This window comes from Oryctolagus cuniculus, chromosome 3, assembly GCF_964237555.1.
Source record: "Oryctolagus cuniculus chromosome 3, mOryCun1.1, whole genome shotgun sequence".
NCBI lineage: Eukaryota > Metazoa > Chordata > Mammalia > Lagomorpha > Leporidae > Oryctolagus > Oryctolagus cuniculus.
In genome coordinates, this window is record NC_091434.1 from 121307960 (window position 1) to 121325313 (window position 17354).

Sequence of the window (17354 nt, forward strand, 5' to 3'; positions counted from 1 at the left end):
CGGCGCCGTGGCTCACTAGGCTGATCCTCCACCTAGCAGCGCTGGCACACCGGGTTCTAGTCCTGGTCGGGGTGCCGGATTCTTTCCCGGTTGCCCCTCTTCCAGGCCAGCTCTCTGCTGTGGCCAGGGAGTGCAGTGGAGGATGGCCCAAGTGCTTGGGCCCTGCACCCCATGGGAGACCAGGATAAGTACCTGGCTCCTGCCATCGGATCAGGATCAGCGCGGTGCGCCAGCTGCAGCGTCCCAGCCGCGGCGGCCATTGGAGGGTGAACCAACGGTACAAAGGAAGACCTTTCTCTCTGTCTCTCTCTCTCTCACTGTCCACTCTGCCTGTCAAAAAAAAAAAAAAAAAAATTCATGTGACCCACTATGGCAGGAGACAGTGCCATGAGTTCACTAAAGACGGCCCTGTTTACCAGAGAAGATGTTTCCTTGAATTCCACCAGCTGCACTGCAGCTTCCAGCCAAGTCTCCATGATTTTCCCAGAATCCTTCATTCCAGCATCATCTGACCCTCTTTGTTACTCCTGACTCCTTCAAGACCTAGGTCAGCTGCCTTGTCTTATTCACCCAGCTGCTTGTGGAATCCCATGTCACCCTCAGGGATGAGAACACAGTGTCACATCAAAAGCCATCATCAGGGGTACATTAGTATACAGCGCTTGGACATAAACCTAACAACCTCAGGGAATGCTTTCTCCTCAACTGGTACACATTCCCCTAGAGAGCAAAACAAGCCTCTCACTCATTTTAACATGTATGGGATGATTCTGTATCCTAGGCACAAGGGACCTAATGTGACTGGTGTTATCTAGTCATGAAGAGAGATAATGTTGGAATCCCTATTGAGTTAGAATTATTATACTACATATGCATGATACCCTGCACACAGTAGGAGGTCAAAGCATGAAAGGAACCCAATCTCTGTCTTGACGCATTCAGGTTTCTCCTGCTTTTCCTGCCTTTGAATGCTGCTGCCCTCTGTTTGGGGTATTACTTCCTTATTCGCTAGGGAAGGTGAAAGGATGGCAGAGAGAAAGGGTGGGAAGGGGATGGGGAGAAACAATCCTGGAAACAAAACCAAAATACAAAAGTCCAGAGACCAGATTTAATACTACAATATTTTATAATAGAAAGCAGCTGAAAATGCTACACACTAACAGAGACACCATGATACCTGGCCTCAACCCTCAGGGAGAGGAGTCAGTGTGGAGGGCATGGGGGAGGTCACAGGTTTACACTGAGAGCCTTCCAGTGGATTGCTGATTGGACTGAATCTGCTGCTTCAGTTGTGACCCTTCTTTGACGGTGATGGAACAGGCGATGATAGGCCCGCCCCAGGGCCTACTTGGAGTGCACAACCATGTTAGGGCACTTTCTTGTCTTCATACTGCAGCGGGTGGTGCAAGATGATGTCCAGGGGCTCAGTGACTACAGCCATCACAGTGAACTCAGAGATGCCCCAGTTGAGGGTCTTGGTGGCCCCATTGGCCCCTTTCCAAAGCTGCTTGTAATTACACGATTGCTGAACCAGGTCTAGTAGCTTCTTGGTGAGGTGGACAACTGTCAAGGCGAAGGCTTTTGGATTTACATGAACTTCAGTTATGGCTGCGGCTGTGCGGGTTCACCACTCTTGAAGAACAGCCAACGTCAGAGACAAAACTAGTTTCTTAAGACTTAGTTCTGGCTCAGTTCTCATTCAACTAGTTTATTGAGAGAGTAAAATTTCACAGGGTTTTGAATTGAGGTTTTTTTTTTTTTTTTTTTTTTTTTGACAGGCAGAGTGGATAGTGAGAGAGAGAGAGAGAAAGGTCTTCCTTTTTGCCGTTGGTTCACCCTCCAATGGCTGCCACGGCTGGCACGACTGCGGCCGGCGCACCGCGCTGATCCGAAGGCAGGAGCCAGGTGCTTCTCCTGGTCTCCCATGGGATGCAGGACCCAAGCACTTGGGCCATCCTGCACTGCACTCCTGGGCCACAGCAGAGAGCTGGCCTGGAAGAGGGGCAACCGGGACAGAATCCGGCGCCCCGACCCGGGCTAGAACCCGGTGTGCCAGTGCTGCTAGGTGGAGGATTAGCCTAGTGAGCCGCAGCGCCGGCCGAATTGAGGTTTTTAAAAACTCAGTTGATTAATAAATTAGAGAGGCATATTGACAGAGGGGAAAGAAAGACGTACAGTAAGAGAGCAAGGAAACTCTCCTATGTGTTGGCTTACTTCCCAAATGCCCACTGTCACCAGGACGGGGCTAGGCAAAAGCTGGGAGTTAGGAACTCAATCCAGGTCTCCCCCATGAGTGGAAGGGACCCAACTATACAAGCCATCTTTTGATGCCTCCCAACGTGTATATTATCTGGAAGCTAGGATTGAGAGCAGAGCCAGAACTCCAGCCCAGTCACCCCATAATAAGATGCAAGGCAACCCAGTCCATGGTTTAACTGCTAGGCCAGATGCCCACCTTTTAAATTGAGTTTTTTTTTTTTGTACTAAATCATTAAATATTACTGTGAAACTTTTTTGGATAGTCTATACATGGCATACAATTGAAAAAGTACAGACGTAAGTTCTTTCTCATCCTCGCAATAAGTCATCTAATTTCCTTCCCTATTGGCAATTTCTTGTAAAGTTTCTGATGTAGATGTCTATGAATATACAAGACATATAGGGGTCGGCACCGTGGCTCACTAGGTTAATCCTCTGCCTGCAGCACCAGCATCCCATATGGGCACCGGGTTCTAGTCCTGGTTGTTCCTCTTCCAGTCCAGCTCTCTGCTGTGGCCCAGGAGGGCAGTGGAGGATGGCCCAAGTGCTTGGGCCCCTGTACCCACATGGGAGACCAGGAGGAAGCTCCTGGCTCCTGGCTTTGGATTGGCGTAGCTCCGGCTGTAGCGGCCATTTTGGGGGTGAACCAATGGAAGGAAGACATTTTTCTCTCTCTCTCGCTCTCGCTCTCGCTCTCGCTGTCTAACTCTGTCAAAAAAAAACAACAACATGTAAATATGAATATGTTTATAGCATACCACTGGCCTACTTTGTATTGAATTAACCAATTATTTGATTTCTTTATTGAATCAAATAATTGATTAATATTGTAAATATTCATATTTACAATACAGAGGAGTTTTGCTGTTTTTTAAAAAAATCTTTGATCCCATGGAACTTCATATTTTTTCTTAAAGTTTTATAGTCATCAAATGTACAAGCATAGCTTAATCATTTTCATAAGTGAATTTTGAAAATTTAGGAATCAATCAGATTTTAATATTGATTGTATCTCTTATGAATAATTTGTAATAATACTTTAAATTGCTGATACATATCACAATTTGGGAAAAACTTTTCTGTGTTCTTTTGGGTGTGGTCAGAATTTATCTTCATAATAATAAGACATTACTAAGCTTATTGACATTTGTGCTTATGGTTGTCGCTCTCCGTCTTCGTGGAGGAACGACACAGGACCCTGCGCTGTTCTTTTGTCTACTCGGCCCTCCCCGGGTTTGCTGCTGGTTCTTCCCGGGTTGGCTACCGTCCCTCCACCTCCGTGGAGGGGCGGGCCCCCTGCCACTTTCCCCACTTCCGCAGGGGAGCGGCACACCGCCGGCCGGCTCTCTCGGGGGGTGCACAGATGTTCCTTCAGATAGATGTTCCCCTTAGATGTTCCTGGTGCATGTTGTCTCTCTCCTCCTTTATAGTCCTCTTCCACCAATCCCAACTCTACTACCCACACGCCGAGTACGCTGCTCTCCTCCAATCAGGAGTAAGTCCTACATTTTATTGGTTGAACTGGAGGCAGCTGTGTAGAAGCTGTTTCCCTTCTCAGCGCTATATTGTGGGAAAGCAGATGCATAGAATAAGTCTTAATTCCAGTAACTTAGTCTAGTCCAAGTTGCTCCCCACAATGGTGTAAGAGCAATTGTGGTTAAAATTATAGGCTCCCTAGCGTGATTCAAGGGAGTGCTACCAAATTAATAGTCATTGTATGTTTATTCATATTTCACTCTGGCAGATTAGAAGAAAAAAGTTAATTTTATTTACATTGTCATTGATGAAGTGGTAAAATAATTTTATTAAATGTCAGGTCTTAAGCACATACTTTCTTCCTTTTTTTTTTTTTTTTAAGATTTATTTATTTATTTGAGAGGCAGAAGTTACAGACAGAGAGAGGGAGAGAGAGCTTGCATCACTGGTTCACTCCCCAGATGGCTGCAACAGTTAGAGCTGGGCTGATCTGAAGCCAGGAGTGAGGAGCTTCCTCCAGGTCCCCCACGTGGGTGCAGGGGCCCAATCCCTTGGGCCATCTTCCACTACTTTCCCAGACCACCAGCAGGGAGCTGAATCAGAAGTGGAACAGCCAGAACTCAAACTGACGCCCATATGGGATGCTGCTGCCACAGGCAGAGGCGCAACCTGCCATGCCACGTTGCCAGCCCCTAACCACGTTTTCTCAAACTGCTGTGGCCTGAAATGTGTCTCCTAAACTCACATGATGAAGCCCTAACCTCCAATATGAGGATATTTGGAGATGTGTACTCTGAGGAAATAATTATATTTAGATGAGCTCATGAAGGTGGGGTCCCTTACAGTGGGAGTAGTGTTCTTATTAGAGAACTTGAGACACCAGAGTACTTGGTGTTTGCTCTTTGTGTCAAGCCAGGAGGAGAGCCCTCACTGGAACTTGACTGTGCTGGCACTCTGATGCTGAACTTCCTGCCTCCAAAACTCCAATTTTCTGTTGTTTCAGCCACTCATATTTTGCTATGGAAGCCTGAGCATAGTGTAAGTGGGAAGTGTGGCTAGAGCATTTCTGCTATATACAGAAATATGGCAGTTCTTGTGAGGGAAAGTACTATGCAATTGTATTGTCTACTTTTCTCAGTGAATCTAATCTTGATGTGAATGAGTTGACAGACTGTTGAGAGAGGAAGAAAAGGAGTGAGGCTGCCCGAGTTGATTGTATCAGGAACAAGAGGGGAATGTCACTACAGATTTCACAGACATTAAGATATTAGTAAGGCAATATGAATAGTTCTCTGCCTCCAAATTTGATGACTTGGGAGAAAGTGAGCAATTTTTTCAAAGATTCAAACTACTAGAACTCACTCAGGAATAGGTACCTTGAGTAGTCTTGTTATCTATCAAAAAATTTTATTCATGGTTTGAACCTTGCAAAGGAAACTTGAGGTCCACATGGTTTCACTGGTAAATTCTACCCAACATTTCTAGAGGATAATAATACCAATTCTACACAGTCCAGGAAATACTGGAGGAGTGAGCTCTTCCAGCTCATTTTTGAGGCTTGATGTAAACCAAATAAAGATATAACAAGAAAACCACATCAGTATCCCTCATAAACATAGATGTTAAAGTCAGAACAAAATATTAGTAACTTCAGTCTAGCAATATACAAAAGTACAATGCATCAGAACCCAAGGGGTGGGACTGGCGCTGTGGCATAGTGGGTAAAGCTGCTGCCTGCAGTGCCGGCATCCCATATGGGTGCTGGTTCAAGACCCAGCTGCTCCACTTCTGATGCAGCTCTCTGCTATGGCCTGGGAAAGCAGCAGATGACGACCCAAGTGCTTGGGCCCCTGCATCCATGTGGGAGACCCAGAAGAAGCTCCTGGCTCCTGGCTTCAGATCAGCACAGCTCCGGCCATTGCAGCCAACTAGGAAGTGAACCAGCGGATGGCAGACCTCTCTCTCTCTCTGCCTCTCCTCTCTTTGTGTAACTCTGACTTTCAAGTAAATAAATAAATAAATCTTAAAAAAAAAAAAAAAAGAACCCAAGGGGTTTATGCTAGAAATATAAAGCTGGTTCAACATTTGAAAATCAACATGGGTAATTTACTCTATTAATAGACTAAAAAAGAAAACACATCATCATCTCTGTTGATGGAGAATAAGTATAATCTTGTGCTGTATAACAACATTTCAGTTATTGTAGACTGTGTATGTAATGTCATTTTTTGAGGGAATGATAAGCTGTTAAAAGTGATAAGTATAAGCAAAGGAACACATTGGTATGTTGATAATGCTGCCATTTATTTATTTATTTATTTTTAAGATTTATTTATTTACTTGAAAGAGTTAGAGATGGAGAGACAGAGAGACGGTCTTCTATATGCTGGTTCATTCCCCAGGTGTTTGTAACAGCCAGGGCTGGGCCAGGCTGAAGCCAGAATCCAGGAGCCATCTGGGTCTCCTGCATGAGTGGAAGGGACCCAAGTACTTGGGCCATCTTTTGCTGCTTTCCCAGGTCAATAGCAGGGAGCTGTATCAGAAGTGGATCAGGGGGCTGGCACTGTGGTGTAGTGAGTAAAGCCGCAGCCTGCAGTGCCAGCATCTTATATGGGCGCTGATTTGAGACCTGGCTGCTTCTCTTCCCATCCAGCTTTCTGCTATGGCCTGGGAAAGCAGTGGAAGATGGCCCAAGTCCTTAGGCTCCTGCACTTACGTGGGAGACACAGAGGAAGCTCCTGGCTTCTGGCTTTAGATCGGCACAGCTCTGGCTTTGAGGCCATCTGGGGAGTAAACTTGTGGGTGGAAGACCTCTGTCTCTGTGCCTCTGCCTCTCTGTAACTCTGCCAACTCTGCCTTTCAAAAAATAAATTAATTAATTAAAAATGTGGAGCAGCTGGGATAGGAATTGACATCCATATTAGATACCAGAATCTCAAGCTGTGGCTTTACCTGCTACACCACAACCCACCTCCTTCCCCCCTTAATGTTTATTTTTCATCACTTGAAAGGCAGAGGGACAGTGACAGAGACAGATAGATCATTGAACTGCTGATTCACTTCCAAATACCCACCATAGCTAGGACTGGGCCATGCCAAAGCTCGGAGTCTGGGACAACATCAGGGTCTCCCATATGGGTGGCAGGGACTCAGCCACTTAAGCCATCATCTGCTGCAAGAAGCTGGATTGGAAGCAGAGCAGCCAGGTCTTGGAATGGCATTGTGGGGCCAGTGCTGTGGTGCACCGGGTTAATGCCCTGGCCTGAAGCGCTGGCATCCCATATGAGCACCGGTTCTAGTCCCTGCTGCTCCTCTTCCGATCCAGCTCCTCTTCTGATCCAGCCTGGGAGAGCGATAGAAGGTGGCCCAAGTCCTTGGGCCCCTGCACCCGTGTGGGAGACCCGAAGGAAGCTCCTGACTTCGGATTGGCACAGCTCCGGCCGTTGCGGCCATCTGGGGAGTGAACCAACAGGTGGAAGACCTCTTTCTCTGTCTCTACCTCTCTCTGTAACTCTGTCTTTCAAAATAAATAAAATAAATATATATTTTTTTTTATTTATTTTTTTTGGACAGGCAGAGTGGACAGTGAGAGAGAGAGAGACAGAGAGAAAGGTCTTCCTTTGCCGTTGGTTCACCCTCCAATGGCCGCCGCGGCCAGCGCGCTGCGGCCGGCGCACCGCGCTGATCCGGTGGCAGGAGCCAGGAGCCAGGTGCTTTTCCTGGTCTCCCATGGGGTGCAGGGCCCAAGCACCCGGGCCATCCTCCACTGCACTCCCTGGCCACAGCAGAGGGCTGGCCTGGAAGAGGGGCAACCGGGACAGAATCCGGCGCCCCGACCGGGACTAGAACCTGGTGTGCCGGCGCCGCTAGGCGGAGGATTAGCCTAGTGAGCCGCGGCGCCGGCCCAAATAAATATTTTTTTAAAAAAACAAATGGCATTATGATGTGGCATGTGGGAATCCCAAGAGGTGTGACTTAACTTGCTGTACCACAGTGCACACCTTATGTCCTGTATCTTTTCTCTCCCTTTTCCCCCCTCCCCCTTTAAGGGTTATTTGAAAGGCAAAATGACAGGGAGAAACCCACACATAGAGAATGAGAGACAGAGAGATCTTCCATTCACTGGTTCACTCCTCAAATGTCAGCAGCCAGATCTGGGTCAGGCTTAAGCCACAAACTTCATCTAGGTTTCCTTGGACCATCCCCTTTTACCTTCCCAGATGCATTCACAGGAAGCTGGGTCAAGCAGAGTAGCTGAGACTCAAACTGACACTCGTGAGGCGTCACAGGTGACAGCCTAACCTGCTGTGCCACAACACTGATCTCACATTCTGTATCTTGATTGTGATTATTCATTGATTCTGTGTATTTGTCAAAATGCAAAAATGTATACCAAAATGTGAATGTCATTGCATACAACTTTAAAGTGAATTTAATCAAGTCCATGACAAGCCAAGCCACAGAGTGGGAGAAAGTGTATCTTATAAGGACTGATTTGCAAAATATACCAAAAACTCTTAAAACAGGAAGAAAAGGAACAACTTGATTAAAAATGGACAAAAGGGGACCGGCGCTGTGGTGTAATGGATGAAGATGCCATCCCCAGGGTTGGCATCCCATATGGGCGCCAGTTTGAGTCCCGGCCACTCCACTTCCAATCCGGCTCTCTGCTTTCTTGTGGGAAAGCATAGTAGATGGAAAAGCAGTAGAAGATGGCCCAAGTGCTTGGGCCTCTGCACCCACATGGGAGACCTGGAAGGAGCTCCTGGCTCCTGCCTCCTGGCTCCAGATTGGCCCAGCTCCGTTGTGGCCATCTGGCGATTGAACCAGCAGATGGAACCCCTCTCTCTTTTTCTCTGCCTCTCTCTGTCTTTCAAGTAAATAAATAAAAATATAAAAAAAAATACCTTATAAAAAATGTTCAGATGTGAAATAAACATGAAAAGGTACATAGTATTGAACATTAGAAAACTGCAAAGAGAAAACATGTCTGTTAAGAATGACTAAAATCTCGGCTCAATAGGTTAATCCTCTGCCTTGCGGCGCCAGCACACTGGGTTCTAGTCCCGGTCGGGGCGCCGGATTCTGTCCCAGTTGTCCCTCTTCCAGGCCAGCTCTCTGCTATGGCCCAGGAGTGCAGTGGAGGATGGCCCAAGTCCTAGGGCCCTGCACCCGCATGGGAGACCAGGAGAAGCACCTGGCTCCTGGCTTCAGATCAGCGCGATGCGCTGGCCGCGGTGGCCATTGGAGGGTGAACCAACGGCAAAAGGAAGACCTTTCTCTCTGTCTTTCTTTCTCACTGTCCACTCTGCCTGTCAAAAATAAAAAAATTAAAAAAAAAAAAAAAAAGAATGATTAAAATCTAAAGTGCTGACCATTCCAAATTCTGTCAAAGCCATGGAGTCCAGGAACACTCAACTCATTGTTGGTGTGAATACAGAATAGAACACTTTGGAGTATAGTACAGCAATTTTGACAGTTTCTTTTTTTTTTTTTTTTGTCCAGAAAAATTTAACAGGTTTATTTATAATTGTTATAAAGTTGAACTGCTGAAACTTGTTCACTGAAACATTTTGACTTGCATTAATGCTTTACTTCCCCGCATTTATATTAAAAATCCACACACAAATGAAAATGGAAAAACTGCCAATACCTGATTTCTGTCCCCTATTTTCCACTCGCAATCATATACTTAGGTACCTTTTGACCCATGGGAAAAATATCTAACGTTCAGAACTACCAATAACAGGAAGAAGAGAAAAAAAAATTTTGAGAATGAAATGTTTCCCGTCATAGTGGATTCTTAAGCACGTTCTCCACGTATGCGGCGTGCTAGCTGGATGTCTTTTGGCATAATTGTTACACGTTTGGCATGGATAGCACACAGGTTGGTGTCTTCAAAAAGGCCAGCCAGATAGGCCTCGCTTGCCTCCTGCAAAGCACCAATAGCTGCGCTCTGGAAGTGCAGATCTGTTTTGAAGTCCTGAGCGATTTCTCGCACCAGACGCTGGAAGGGGAGTTTGCGAATCAGAAGCTCAGTGGACTTCTGATAACGTCTGATTTCACGAAGTGCCACAGTACCGGGCCTGTAACGATGAGGTTTCTTCACCCCTCCAGTAGAGGGCGCACTCTTGCGAGCGGCTTTTGTAGCCAGTTGCTTCCTGGGTGCTTTACCACCAGTCGATTTGCGGGCAGTCTGCTTTGTACGAGCCATGGTATAAAGACCTCCTTACTTAACCCCCCTTCTCCTTCTGCTGAAGCTCTGTGAGCGAGAGGCGGCGCTGGTGTTAGAGAGCGACGGCGGCGCGGCGGCGGCGGCTGCGAACACAATTGAAACGACAGTTTCTTACAAAACTAAACTTACTCTAATCATATAATCCAGCCACAGTGCTGCTTTTTTTTTTTTTTTAAGTGTATGTATGTGTGTATGTGAAACAGAAAGAAATAGGTGAATCTTCATCTGCTGGTTTACTCCCCATTGTACCTGACCAAATCCAGGAGCCTGGAACTCAGTTCAGGTCTCAAATTGGGTGGCAGAGGCCCAAGTATTTGGTCCATATTCTGCCTTCCCAGGCACATAAGCAGGCAGCTGGATGGGAAGCAGAGCAGCTAAAACTCGAACCGGCCCTCTGATATGAGATATCAGGATTGCAAGTGGTGACTTAACCCATAACACTGGCTGTTTGTGTGTGTGTTTAAAGACTTACTTATTTGAAAGAGTTAGAGAGGTAGAGACAGAGAGAAAGGTCTTCCACCTGTTGGTTTACTCCCAAATGACCGTAATGGACAAAGCTGAGCTGATCAGAAACTTCTGGGTCTCCTATGTGGGTGCAGGGACACAAGGACTTGGGCCATTCTCCACTGCTTTCCCAGGTGCATTAGTAGGGAGCTGGATTGGCAGAGGGACAGCTGGAACTCGAACCGGCACCCATATGGGATGCTAGCGCTACAGGCTGTGGCTTTAACCCACTGCACCACAACGCTGGCCCCTGGTCATGGTATTTAACAGAATGAGTTAAAAATCAGGATTTTAATGTAAATACAGAAAGCTTACTGTTGTTATTTCAAATGACATTATTACTATTTAATAAACTAGCACTTGTTACGTTTTATTGCAGTATCAAAGAATATTCACAATTATCTGAAAATGTTGTTAAAATATGTATCTGAACATCCAGATATTTTTCTTTTCTTTTCTAGGATTTATGTATTTATTTGAAAGGGAGAGAGATCTTCCATCTGCTGGTTCACTCCCCAAATGGCTGCAATGGCCAGAGCTGGGTGGATCAGAAACCAGGAGCTAGGAGTTTCTTCGGGGTCTCCCATGTGGGTCCAGGGGCTGGGTATTTGGGCCATCTTTTGCTGCTTTCCCAGGAACATTAGTAGAGAGCTGGATCAGAAGTGGAGTAGCTGAGACATGAACTGGCACCCACAGGGGATGCCGGCACTGCAGGCAGCAGCTTTACCCACTAAGCCATGGTGCGGCCTTGCAGATATTTTTAATACTTCTCATATAACCCAAATTTCTTAGCAGATTGGATGGAGAAGCAGATAAGAGAAAAGACTTTCAAAAATGTAAAAAACAGTGCTTCTCATTAATTGGCGAATATACTCAATATTTGAAAATGATTTAATATTAAAACATTTTTAAATTTAAAGTTATATATTTGAAAAGTTGAGATAGAGATTGTTCACTCCCCAAGTGCCTACAAAAATGGGTAACTGAGCCAGGTGGCAGCCAGGAACCAGGAACTCAAACTAGGTGTTGCAGGTGGATGTCAAGAGCCCCGGCAACTTGAATTATCACCAATTACCTCCCATGGTGCTCTTTAGCAACAAGTGTAATTGAAAGCTGAGGTGCCATGACTTGAACCAGACACAGGATGTGGATGTCCAAAGTGGTGTCTTTACTGCTGCACCAAGTGCCCCTTCCCAAAATTTCTGTTGTCATTTCTAATATGTCACTTACAAATACCACAGTAGGATAATAGTGGTTCTCTTTATCACTTTTAACTTTTTAACTTTTCAACTATCATTTATGTAATATCAGGTGGCTATTATAAAAGAAGTTATTTTGTGAGTAGTTGGGACCAGGCACAGATTATAGTGCTTATGACACCGGCATCCCATACCTGAGTGCTGGTTTGAATCCTGGCTGTTCTGATCCAGCTTCCTGCGTGGAAAAGCTACACATGATGGCTCATGTATTTGGGCCCTTGTCACCACGCGGGAGACTGGGATGAAGCTCCTGGCTTCAGCCTGGCTCAGACCTGGCTGTTATAACTGTTGGGGAGTAAAACAGTGAATGGCAGACCTCTTTTCTTTGCTTCTCTGTTGCTCTCTTTCCTGATAGATGGATTGTTTAGATAGATAGAGCTGATAAAGTAGGAACCACAAAGACAGAAGACTGTGGTATTTAGTGAATTGGAATGCTGTACTTTATGTGGTACATAATGTAAACTAGGTCCTTGATAAAATCGTATGGTTGGTTGAAACACTGGAGATTTGTGTAGAGGAAAAAAAAATGATGGATTCACAGTTTCAAGTATGTTTTTATACTTAGCAGTTTGCCTCTGTTGTTATTCTGTTAAATCTTTTAGAAAATATTTTTCTCTATATAGCAATGGGACTATTCAAAAGACTGTTACAGTAGCATTGATTGCTTTTTGTGCATTTATTTCTTTTTTCTCAAAACTTTTTTTTTTTTTTAATTTGACAGGTAGAGTTATAGACAGTGAGAGAGAGAGAGAGACAGAGAGAGAAAGGTCTTCCTTCCATTGGTTCACTCCCTAAATGGCCGCTATGGCTGGTGCTGTGCCGATCCGAAGCCAGGGGCCAGGTGCTTCCTCCTGGTCTCCCATGCAGGTGCAGGGGCCCAAGCACTTGGGCCATCCTCCACTGCCCTCCCGGGCCACAGCAGAGAGCCGGACTGGAAGAGGAGCAACTGGGACTCGAACCCGGTGCCCATGTGGGGTGCCGGCGCTGTAGGTGGAGGATTAACCAAGTGAGCCACAGCGCTGGCCCTGCATTTATTTATTTATTTTATTAATTATCTATATCTATCTAACTATCACTGGCCTTGATTCTATCTATTTATTTATGCAAAAGGCAAAATTATTGAATGGAGGGAGAGAGAGAGAGAGAGACCAACCGACCGACCGACTGACCGACCTTCATCTGCTGGTTCATTCCCCAAATTGCTGCAATGGCCTGTGCTGGATCAGGCTGAAGTCAGTAGCCATGAACTTCATCTGGGTCTCCCATGTGGGTGAAGGGGCCTAAGCACTTGGGCCAACTTCTGCTGCTTTCCCAGACATATTAGCAGAGAGCTGGACCGGAAGTGAAACAGTGGACACTCAAATTGATATCCATATGGGATGCTGGCATTGTAGGCAAATGGCTTAACTCCCTATGCCACAACACAGGCACTTGCATTTGACTTTGATTATCATCCTCATCTTTGTACAGATGATCCTTGATTTTACCTGCCTCTGTGTATTAGCATAATCTGAAGTTTTAATGTAAATGGAATCATAATATGTGACTTTTTTGTCTCACTTCTTTTGCGTAGCAGATGGTTTCTATATTTATCCGTGTTGTGATTTCTTTCAGTACTTCCAATAATTCTATTTTTAGAAGCTGAATAATTTTTAAAGATTTATTTTTATTTATTTGAAAGATACAGTTACAAAGAGAACGAGAGAGAGAGAGAAAGAGAATGTACTTCCATCTGCTGATTCACTCCCCAAATGGCCATAATGGCTAGTGCTGGGCCACATCAAAACCAGGAGCCGGGAGCTCCTTTTGGGTCCCAGGTGGGCTATCCTCTGCTGCTTTCCTAGGTGCATTAGCAGGAAGCTGGATCAGAAGTAGAGCATCCAGGACTCCAACCAGTGCCCACTTGAGATGCCGGGATCACAGGTGCCAGCTTTACCTGCTATAACACAACACTGACACCAGGCTTAGAATTCTTTATTCACATTTGCTATTAAGAAACTACTATTAAAATAATTTAATTCTAATAAAATTAGAAATTTGTTGTAACATGAAAAAGTAATAGTTTTACATTATACTTTTCAAAGCATCATTCTTTTGGGATTACTGACCTAGACATCTGAATTGAAGCTATTAATTTAAATCTGATGTTGAGACTTAGTTGGATTCATGTTAGCTTAGTGAACAGATTTTTCCACCAGCCTCATTGACTCAAAAGCTTAGTGCCAGTGCTGGGTTTAAGCTATAGCTTGGGATATTTGCATCCCATATTGGAGTGCTGGTTTGAGTTCCAGCTACTCTGTTTTCAATCCAGTTTCTTGTTAATGTGCCTGGCAAAGCAGTGGATGATGGCTCAAGTAGTTCCTGCCAACCAAGTAGGATACCCGAATGGAGTTCCTGGCTCCTGGTTTCTCCCTGGCCTAACCTCAGCTGTTGCAGGGCATTTCAGGAACGAACCAGCAGCTGGAAGATCTTTGTCTCTGTCACTCAGCCTTTCAATTAATAAATTTGTTTCTAAAAGCATGGTGTGTTCTGAAGCTGGTATAGTAGATTAAACCGCTGCCTGCAATGCAGGCATCCTGTATGGTCGCTGGTTTGAGTCCTGGGTGCTCTACTTCCAATCCAGCTCCCTGTTAATGGTCTGGGAAAAGCAGCATAAAGTGACCCAAGTGCCACTTGTGTGGGAGACCCCGATGGTGTTCCTGGCTGCAGCCTGGCTGTTGGAGCCATCTGGGGAGTGGACCAGCTGGTAGAATATCTGCCCCCCATCCTATAACTGACTTTCAAAATAAACAAATCTTTTGCTTTTTAAAGCTTAGTGTATTTTGTATACTCCAAATTAATTCACACACCACTCTGAGAGACAACAATATTTGTCATCTCATTACAAGTTAATATTTTGTCAGGAACCTTCCAAGATTGCTCCAGAGCAGTGGAAATCAGGTGTCAATTTTATTTTTATTGTACTATTTAGTTTTGGTGTAGTAGGGTCAAGATCCCCCCCCCCCCTTTTTTTTTTGACAGGCAGAGTGGACAGTGAGAAAGAGAGACAGAGAGAAAGGTCTTCCTTTTGCCATTGGTTCACCCTCCAATGGCCGCTGCGGCCGGTGCGCTGTGGCCGGTGCACCGCGCTGATCCGATGGCAGGAGCCAGGTGCTTCTCCTGGTCTCCCATGGGGTGCAGGGCCCTAGGACTTGGGCCATCCTCAGCTGCACTCCCGGGCCATAGCAGAGAGCTGGCCTGGAAGAGGGGCAACCGGGACAGAATCCGGTGCCCCGACCGGAACTAGAACCCGGTGTGCCGGTGCCGCAAGGCGGAGGATTAGCCTATTGAGCCGGCAAGATTTTCCTTCTACCCCTTTTCCCTTATTGTCATTATTGTTTTGGTAATTATATTATTCAGGAAGAACCAAAGTGACAAGGGTGAATGAAGTAGTCCTAAGACATTTTCATTCAAAGGAAATAGTGAATCTTTTCAGGCCATTTATTTAGTGTTTTGAGAATGAGGTAAGGGAAAAATAATGGTGACTGCAACCTTTCCTGCTCTTGAAACAAAAATTGTTGTGATTTGTTTCTAATTTCAATCCTTCATGCGTTTTTGGTGGTCAGATTTTAAAAACATGCTTACAAATTTGTTTTAAAACCATGCATATTTGTGTTATTGGCATGTAAGTTTAGATGTAGAACATGGAAGTTGAAAAACTGTAAGGTTTAATATCTTTCTCTTCAGATGTTAGCTTAATGTTCCCTTTGTAAATAAACATTTTGAGAGAGGAGTTTCTATAGTAGTTATTTGGCTCCTGATATAGATATGTGCTTTTTGGTTCATTATAGATTGAAATAGGATAATTTATTTTTCTTTCTACACAATAATAAGAAATTTAAAGACAAATGTCACAATTTAAGAATTTTTGGTGACTCATATAAAGTCTTAAGATGAACTTAAAAATAACTAGTTTGGGGGCCGACTCTGTAGCGCAGCAGGTAAAGCCTGCAGTGCCGGCATCCCATATGGGTGCTGGTTTGAGTCCTGGCGGCTCCATTTCTGATCCGGTTCTCTGCTGTGGCCTCGGAAAGCAGTGGAAGATGGCCCAAGGCCTTGGGCCCCTGCACCCGCATGGGAGACCCGGAGGAGGCTTCTGGCTCCTGGCTTCAGATTGGCGCAGCTCTAACCATTGCGGCCACTTGGGAAGTGGACCATCATGGAAGACTCTCTCCCTCTGCCTCTGCCTCTGCCTCTGCCGCCTCTCCTTCTCTCTCTGTGTAATTCTTTCAAATAAATAAATAAATAAATCTTTAAAAATTAGTTTAATTATCAAACATTTAAATGAAAATTCCTTTCAGAAAGTGTGAAGTTATCAGTGATTCTACCTTCCTTGTCTTCAGACACAGACATATTTTTCTGTCAGCTGAGGTTTACACCAAATATGCCTATTGACACTATTTTTTTTTTAATTTAGCTTTTTTCAAATGTGTAACTGGTCTTTGCCATTTATTAATCCTGTAATTCATTTTGCAGTTAGATCGAAAGGTAGAAACAAGACAAATTAGAAATGGGAAGGAAGGATAAAAAATCAGAGTTCATTTGAAAATGTTTACCAGTAATGTTGCAGTGCTAATACTTGTAGTGAAAGTATTTTTTCTTATTCTAGTGTCTTAGAAGGAAAGCATCACCATGGCCACAGAAATTGGTTCTCCTCCTCGTTTTTTCCATATGCCAAGGTTCCAGCACCAAGCACCTCGACAACTGTTTTATAAGCGACCTGATTTTGCACAGCAGCAAGCAATGCAACAACTTACCTTTGATGGAAAACGAATGAGAAAAGCTGTAAACCGAAAAACCATAGACTACAACCCTTCTGTAATTAAGTATTTGGAGGTAAGTCCAACGAATATGCATCAGGTAATCAAACTCTGATACTTTATTTTTTAAAGAAATATTTTCAGTTTTGGTTAGTAAGTACAGCTGTGTTTCTTGAATTAGTGTGATGAAGTGAAATTTCATACAAGGCCATTAAGGGTGACTTCAGATCAGTAGTACTTTTTTCTTTTTCTTTCTTTCTTTTCTTTTCTTTTCTTTTCTTTTTTTTTTTTTTTTTTTTTTTTTTTTTGGTTAAGATTTATTTATTTATTTGAGAGGCAGAGTTACGTACAGAGAGAGGGAGATAAAGAGAGAGGTCTTCCATCTACTGGTTCACTGAACTAATGGCCACAATGGCTGGAGCTGAGCCAGTCCGAAGCCAAGAGCTTCCCCTGGGTCTCCCCCGAAGGTACAGGGGCACAAGCACTTGGGCCATCTTCCACTGCTTTCCCAGGCCATCAGTGGAGAGAGCTGGATCAGAACAGGAGCTGCTAGGACATGAAATGGTGTCCATGTGTGATGCTGGTGGCTCAGGCAGAGATTCAGCCTACTATACCACAGTGCCAGCCCCTAGTTGTACTTTTTTCTTTTGTTTTCTTTGAGCATGAAGCATCTGAAAATTATTAGGCTACAGTTGAGAAATAGACTTTGTTTTAAAGATTCAAAACAAATCAGAAATAGCTCTGGTGCTTTATTCCCTTAGCCAATCTTAAAACACTTGTTGAGCTCACATTGTGTGTGTATTGTAAAGCTTTCTCAGCTTA

The 17354-nt window shown here is 44.7% G+C and overlaps 2 protein-coding genes and 1 pseudogene across 11 annotated transcripts in view; 1 reads left to right on the plus strand and 2 right to left on the minus strand.

The window, feature by feature from the left end:
- Nucleotides 1-17354, plus strand: part of WDR33 (WD repeat domain 33) — a 120242-nt gene that overhangs the window by 30418 nt on the left and 72470 nt on the right. For all 10 annotated transcript variants that reach the window (XM_002712200.5, XM_008258435.4, XM_008258436.4 and 7 more), the window contains one exon: nt 16382-16608. In XM_002712200.5, coding sequence (XP_002712246.1) covers nt 16405-16608 — 204 coding nt within the window. In that variant the 5' untranslated portion in view covers nt 16382-16404. The remainder of the gene's footprint in view (nt 1-16381; nt 16609-17354) is intronic.
- On the minus strand, nt 1236-2572 carry LOC127491535 (NHP2-like protein 1 pseudogene; annotated as a pseudogene).
- LOC100341005 (histone H3.3A-like) lies at nt 9215-10048 on the minus strand. Its single transcript, XM_002712213.5, has one exon. The coding sequence runs from the start codon at nt 9947-9949 to the stop codon at nt 9539-9541; it is 411 nt and encodes a 136-aa protein (XP_002712259.1). The 5' UTR covers nt 9950-10048; the 3' UTR covers nt 9215-9538.